At 36.6% G+C, this 7,500-nt stretch overlaps 2 protein-coding genes across 46 annotated transcripts in view; one reads left to right on the top strand and one right to left on the bottom strand.

Annotated features, from left to right (window-relative positions):
• kst (spectrin beta chain, non-erythrocytic 5 kst) overlaps nt 1-4,212 on the top strand; it is a 286,833-nt gene extending 282,621 nt beyond the window's left edge. For 20 of the 45 annotated variants that reach the window (XM_086540544.1, XM_086540559.1, XM_086540547.1 and 17 more), the window contains 3 exons: nt 1,106-1,399; nt 2,210-2,259; nt 3,174-4,212. In XM_086540544.1, coding sequence (XP_086396670.1) covers nt 1,106-1,399; nt 2,210-2,259; nt 3,174-3,416 — 587 coding nt within the window. In that variant the 3' untranslated portion in view covers nt 3,417-4,212. Of the gene's footprint in view, nt 1-1,105; nt 1,400-2,209; nt 2,260-3,173 lie in introns of those variants that run through there. The other 25 variants (XR_015191305.1, XR_015191304.1, XR_015191302.1 and 22 more) reach the window with 4 other exon arrangements.
• Nucleotides 4,213-4,979: 767 nt separating this feature from the next.
• Nucleotides 4,980-7,500, bottom strand: part of LOC122249246 (transmembrane protein 69) — a 2,700-nt gene continuing 179 nt past the window's right edge. The window contains exons 2-3 of the mRNA XM_043009958.2: nt 5,972-6,066; nt 4,980-5,524 (exon numbers count right to left, since the gene is read on the bottom strand). Coding sequence (XP_042865892.2) covers nt 5,033-5,524; nt 5,972-6,066 — 587 coding nt within the window. The 3' untranslated portion in view covers nt 4,980-5,032. The remainder of the gene's footprint in view (nt 5,525-5,971; nt 6,067-7,500) is intronic.

Here is a 7,500-nt window from a genome sequence, read left to right as displayed (position 1 = left end):
AACCTTTTTTATGTCACAATTTACTGTGTTCTTGTCATCTCTCTGTTTTTTCCCTACTCTTACCTTAATTATCGTTATTTTCTAAACTTTTGTTTACTCACAATTGTCCTTTCATTTTCATGCATAAGTTCTCGATATACAATTTTTATTTTGTTTATTTTATTAGCTGTATTTCATAACAGTGTCTCCCTCTTAACATTCCTTCCATAGAATTTGTCTTGTGAAGTTGTCATATATGAATTTGGAGCTGGAATGATCTTAGACCTTTTTTGATGTCAAGCGCTCCCCTCTCATGTTTATTACAACATATTACTTACATTAGTATCTCATCCTCTGCTCACAACGGAACCACCCGAAACAAATTCCTTATCAGCAACAAATTTCTTATCAGTTTTCATACAAACAAATCCTCATCTTAACTGATAACTGCTCCCTCTACAGAGAGTGTAGGCCATTATTGAAATCTACTTTACACACTGTATATAAGATTTCCCTTTAATAAGGTTGTGAAATAATAAGGTTGAGGAAATATTAATCCTTGGAGGTGTGTATATAGCGTTAGGTTATAACGGTATCCAAAGTTGCTAAATTATTATTAGATTTTGTGCTATGGTCCTGTTATTGGTATATATGGAGACTTTTATTCATTTTTATTCTGTAATTTTCTTCAATATTTTGCTCTCTTTTCCTATCAATTCAAATAATAGAAATTGAAAAAGCTAGGTTAAGGAGGTCATAAAAAGGTCATAGAGCCACTAATTTACATTGCAGAAATTAGGTTTCCATATTACATAGAATCCATCTCAAGTCTGTAACTGTGTCCTATTTGTATTGGTTATGATAGTGGCAAAGCATATAAAGTGTTTTTATTAGTTCAGAATGTAGTTAACATTTTACAAAATGTGGACCAGTTAAAGGCTTGTTTCTCTTAACACTCGCCTCATCTGCCCTTCATAGCCCCCATAATCTGCATCTCCTGCTTTTGTGCAAGCTTTATGTCAATGGCCTTCTGCAAGTTTTTGTGTACTGTATGTTTTTTTGTTTTTGTTTGTGTGCCTGTCTTTTTGTCCACACTGCAACTTGTGGTAATGTGTTTGTCGTTGAGTTGGTGGCTTTTCTGCAGACCTGCCCCCACTGCCCAGTTCAGCCCCTCCTCTGGTGATGGCCCGACCCCCCGTGCCCCCTAGCCGGGCCAGGTACACAGAGCACACGTGGGTGGGTGGGCCACACCAGCCCAGCATGCCCCATCATGGGGGTGGGTCGCACTACGGGCAGCCGATGGGTCACACAGTTAGCCACCACCATCAGCAGGTAGCCCAGCACCACATGGGACAGGGCACCCACTATTCCTCCCAGATGACTCGGGTGACCCACCACCAGTATGCATACACCTCACAGGGTCAGTTGCTGCTTCATTCATTCACCAGCCCTGGGCTGACAGTACTTAGTTCCCAACTGCTGTTTGTCATGCTTGTAGCTGTGTTTATGTCAATGTGCTTTTGCTGTAGTTAAGTGTTGCATATGTGTTAATATAGTATACTATGTGGATTTGGTTAAGTATATTTTTAACATAAGTTAAGGGAATTCAAGGGAAGAGCAAATAGTATGTGAATTATGTGTCTGTATTTTCATGTGTGTTTGAAAGAGAGTATGTGAATGAGCGAGAAATAGAGAATCTTTAATAGAGCTACTTCCCTTAAGCTAGAATCATTTCAAAATACTGTTCACTTTTGTTATTAAATGTCAGAGTGTTGCAGTATCAAATCATTAAAAAGTTAAGAGTTTTTTACTTGACACAGAGCTTAAAAAAGTACTTAATTATTTTATGCACATTGCATTTTATTTCAAGTATTTTTACACTGTCTTGATGAGTCATCATTAAATCCCTTTTATAGCTTTTTGTATTGTATGTCCAAAGACTAATATCCCCCCTCCCCTTCTCCAAAAACAAATGATGATAATGATAAAAAATAAGTAAATAGATAATAATAATAAATAGATAAACCAAAAAAAAAAAAAAATAATAAAGCTTAAATCAAAAGAAGAAACTGTTAGTATATCAAATTTTACAGTTATAAGGTCAATATATATTAACAGATAGACAAATAAGTCACTCAACAATTGCAATCAATATATATTTTTCAAATATGATGCATATATCTAGGCCTAACACCCTTTGCTCCTTCTCATCCGCCCATTTACCCCGCAGGCACTTCCCACCATCCAGACTCTTCTGACGGTGTTCCTGGGAGCAGGCAGGTACGGGAAACATCACAGCATTCGTCTTATTATATAGTCACAGATATAACACACCTGTGATAGGTTTCTTTCATTCTAAAATATTTTTTTCTTATCCAATTCAGAAAATATTTAAAATACTTTACTGTATTTTATGTATGAGCTATTTATTTGACTGTGTATGATATTATTTTGTTCATCTTCAGTCGACAGAAAGAAGAAACTTTAATGAATACTTGACTAATTATAATTATTAGAATGGTATATTAATAATTTTTACTCATAACATGTTTGTTTTGTTATGACACAGTCAAATTTGTTTGAAGGTAATGTGTGATCATTTTAATAATTTGAGAAAGACCAAAAATGAAATAACAAAACCTTCTCTTTTTTGTTGCTCTAATAAGCTTTCCTATATTTCAATTACATTAAGTTGTGAACCACAGTAAAAGTATGCTTGTAACAAACGTACAAAATTTATATCTATAAAAATTTACAGTATGATTTGTTACGTGTAGTTATTGCTGAAAAAACTTCTACTTTCTTTTACTTTCACTTCTTTTCCCATTCCATCAGAGTACATGAAAAGTAATTATAGGTTAAAGATAGGTAAATAAATAAAATAGATAGAAAATAATAATCTAGTTGTACCAACTTGTAGTATACATTAACCCACTCACGACGGGGGCATTCCAGCCTTGAATGTCACAATGCCGGGGCGTTCAAATTATTAGGCCTAAATCAATTAAATGGCTGGCACAATACTGTGCCGCCCGGCCACTGGGCTTTTTTGAAGCGAGCAGTACTTGAAAGGATATCACTGTTGTGGTGTTAGAAACCTGTGCATTGCAATATTTATACATTGTATTAGTAGTCTGTTTATGCAACTGTGTACTTCGTAAGGTAACTGTAGCTTCTCTCTGTACCCCCTACAGCCATATTCCGAGTACTCTTCCCGCACCATGTCTCTACCCCAGGGTAGCAGCCTTCCCCCTGGTGCCTCTATCCCACCTGGTAGTGGACCTACGCCTTCCCATCGCTACTCCACCATTGACAGACAAGGCCTCAGTGAAAGCTCCTCTGAGGGTGATGTCCCTGTGTCAGCCAATAAGAAAGAGAAGGAGAAGAAAGGTTCCGTATTTAAGTTCTTTGGGCGGAGAAAGGGTGCCCAAGTTTAGTTTTTCTTTTTTCTTTCCTTTTTGTGACAACCAAATATTTTTTATTATAAAGGAAATTATCATATAGTTAATATTCTTATATATCTTTTTTTTGTGCCACTTAGGAATATGCATTTGAAATTTAATTATTTATGGCTTTAGAGAAACATTTTTTCCCTTCTCCTGGATTGCTAATAAGATGTTTGTTATACATCGCCCAAAGATGTACCTGAATGGCTGTAACATTAGCCTCTGTGTCAAGAAATTTATGCTGTACCTCTCTGAAACTTGTCTCAGACTTGTCCCACTGTGACAAGGTTAAGATATGGTACGCAAATATAAAAACAGGCCATCTCAGATAATTTACAATTTAATATTTCTTTACATTTATAAAATGAATGTATGCTTGAATGAAGGTTGCTTTTACAAATTCACAAGAATGTGAATATAAGCTTTTATGTGACTGACTAAAGCAGAAATTAGTGTCTTATTTGAGTGCCTGCTCTTGTTGGATTCTCTGTTCATAACAGAGTAGAAAGGAAATTCTTGTAAAGTTGTTCAGTCTTTGAATTGTATGTTTATTAATTCAGATTTAGGGTATAAGAACAGCTAATTATAGTTATGGCTTCTCTTTTATTACTGTCAAAGTGATTAATATCAAATCTTTCCAAGTCTTCAAACATTTTCTTTTTCTTTATCTGTATATAATTATATAAATATTGTTCAAATCAAATTATTGTTGAGTGAAGCAAGAATGTATGTGGAAAAGGTATTATGTGTTGCAAAATGTAATGTTGCTAATACAAATATGATTTAGGCCTTTGTTTTATTTACACACCTTTTAATGACAAAATGGAGAGAAGCATATAAACAACTGTATATGTCTCATGCGATGACCAAGTATTAATGAAGAAATCAGATTATTCTATAGATCCCATATAATAAACTATTTTTTCACTACATATTAATATTTGCTGCATGTCCCATTTTATCTGATATCACTAATTAGAGAAATCCAGTTTGATTTTATGCACCTTCCTTAAATGACATTTCAAAAAATAGGATTGGGTTGCTAATAAATAGGTACATATTTTTTCCTTTCTGTTTACCTGTCAACCCATTCATGATGGGGCTTATATTTGCATTATGCCACTCCCGCCAGACAGATAAGCATGTGCAGTAACCAAGTGCGAGATCTCTCCACTATGAGCGCTTTTCACCCAGCCACTTCAACGGGGTGATAATCAGAGGTTTTTGTATTTGTTTACTTTATTTTCGCAAGTGAATAAAAATGCGCCTATTCAAATGGAACCCCTATGTGCTATGTAACAATGTAAAACAGGTTTTGAGGGAGAGATATTTGACATTCTAGGACGCCATCTGGGAAGAGCAAAATATTACGCTGATGTGATGACACTTCAACTGCGGCAAATAAGTTAGAAAATAAATAGAAAAAAGAAGATTAACGTAAAGAACTTATATACATAAAAAATCCATAATGTGACCCCATACCAATAATATTAATCAAACTTGACTCATAAAAAACTGAAGAAGGATTATTGAAATACTCCACCTGTACAGAATATATACATATATATATTTTTTTCTTTCTACAAACAATCATTTCCTATGGTCACTTATGATACATTGCTATCTACTTTACAATCCTCTATTTTGGTCTTGGTCTTGGTCTCATCCAGCACAAATTTGAACATCAAACTTGACCAAAGAGAGAGCACGGCAACAAAGGTCAGGCAGAACCTCAATCCTTTGAACCAGGTCGGGTAACCCCACATGGCAAGGTCCATGTACCCGGCAAACCCCAGGCCACCGATGACGGTCAAAATCCCGACGGACTGTGGCAGCAGGAGTCCCGTCACCGCTATCAGGGAAGGGGTGACGCTGTAGCTCAAGTTGTACCAGTCCGGCGGCTGTGCGCTCTCCTTTGGGAGGGTCAGGCCCCACCGTACGCCACCCAGGAAGGAGAGGATGGAGGCCCCGTAGAAGAGCTGTGCCTCGGCCACTTCGGGCATGAAGACGCCCGATGAGGCCATGTACAGGGGAGCTGCGACGAAGGGGATCAAGCCTGAGAAACCTAGGACCAGGGCCGGGGTTGGAGAATAGCGTACCTGGTAGGGAGAAAAGGTAATATTATATCTTCTATGTAATGAGGAGGAGGAAGAAGGGGAGCTGAATGAAAATAAAGCAAAGAATGTGAGTTTTTCTTCTCCAATTTTCCTTGGAAATTTATAAAATAAATAGTAATTATGTTGACTATGTAAGGAAAAGAAACACAAACACACATACACATACACACAGACACACACACGCATGCACAAACACACACACGCGCATGCACACACACACGCACGCACGCACGCACACACACACACACACACACACACACACACACGCACACACACACGCACGCACGCACGCACGCACGCACACGCATGCACACACCACACGCACACACACCATACAGATGCACACCAAAACAAACATGCAAATGTTGTGCAATTGCATAAACATGGATGCACAGCACATAAATTCTGCCTGATTCTCCTCTACAGTACCTGCTTGACATTATCCAACACAGCTAAGGCAGTTGTCTTATTGTCCTCTTTGAATCTCCAGTTTGTGGATGTCTGAAGAAACCTTGGCATCAATACTGCGAATAAAAGTAAAATGTAATTACTGTCCTTTTATAAAACAGCTACTTAAAGATACACAAGGTGACTCCATATAAGAGGAAAAATACAGAAATACTTTATCCTCTGGAGGAAATCACAAATATCAGAACACTGAATTAAATTTACATCATCAGTCTTGTAAATGTTCAGAAAGAAAGAAAAAAAAAAAAAAAATGCTGAGATACTGAAACAAAATTTAATCAAACAACTTAAACAAAACCAAAATATTCAGTAAAACAGATTCACTTTATCCACTGAGAAAGTATATAAAAAAGTTTCTGCATCCTATAAACTATTTTTAAAAAGTTGATTTACCCAATGTTCTTTTTAAAGAAAGGACCAAGTATCAGTGTCATAAAACTTGAAATGATCTCCTAGATCCAAAGAAACAAGCTATGCTGGGAAACGACTTAAATAATATTCATTTTGGGCAGTGGCTCTGAAACTATTTTCTATTTCCATCTCATGGGAATCTTAACATCTCCCTTCAATTCTCTCAAACACCTCATAGATAATGATAAAAAATGTTTCACTATTTTCTATTTGTTCTAGTGCTTGCAGCTATTGAAAACCCTATTCTATTACACTATTACACTTTGCTTTCCTTCAGCTAACAATATCAAGCTGATTTACTGAAAATCTGCATATCCTCTCCCCAATGGTTCTGTTATTTACTCTTATATAAAGGAGGGTGAACTAAATTACTTTCACATGAATACATTGGGTAAAACGGCAAGATGACTCTAAATGCAATTTTATCAATTTCTGAATAAGACTGGATATATGGAGCAGACACACCCTGATTTACCACTGAGGCTGCCATTAGTCCTTCTAAAATCAGGCCATTGGTCTTAATTAACCCTCTCTGGACGGGTGGTACACTACGGTACCGCGCATTTAAGGCTCGTTCGCTGGGTGACGCCATACGCCATCGTTTATTTAACTGATTTAGGCCTATGCGTTCGAGAGCCCCAGCACTGTAACATGCAAGGCTGGAATGCCCCCGTCATGACTGGGTTAAAGAACCAGTGCTTTAGGAGGATTATTCTTTATATAAATTTGACACAGTGAGACTGATAAAGAACAAATTATACATAAACAAACAGTGACATGGCAAGCACTCAGTCTATTATATAGTTTCTCTACAGCAAGTGTGAACAAGACACATACATGCCACCTCTCATATATCACCATTGCTTTGATTCACATATGTGATCTTCTTAATTTTATCAGAAGTTATTGTACTAATTATATGAACTATGGGTTAGAAAAAAAAAAAAAAGTTACATTAACAAATAAATACATAAAATCTATGGAAAATACTTAATCCCTGTAGAGTGCCTTAAAAACTGGTTACCATTATAAAGAAGAAAGGCATTAGAATGTAAGAAGGATAAGAAATTTTGTCTCTG

Source organism: Penaeus japonicus, unplaced genomic scaffold, assembly GCF_977035675.1.
Source record: "Penaeus japonicus unplaced genomic scaffold, GWHDUDI00000001_assembly GWHDUDI00000010, whole genome shotgun sequence".
Taxonomy (NCBI): Eukaryota; Metazoa; Arthropoda; class Malacostraca; order Decapoda; family Penaeidae; genus Penaeus; species Penaeus japonicus.
The sequence above is the reverse complement of the archived record's forward strand: the minus strand, read 5'-3'. Positions and strand labels throughout refer to the sequence as shown.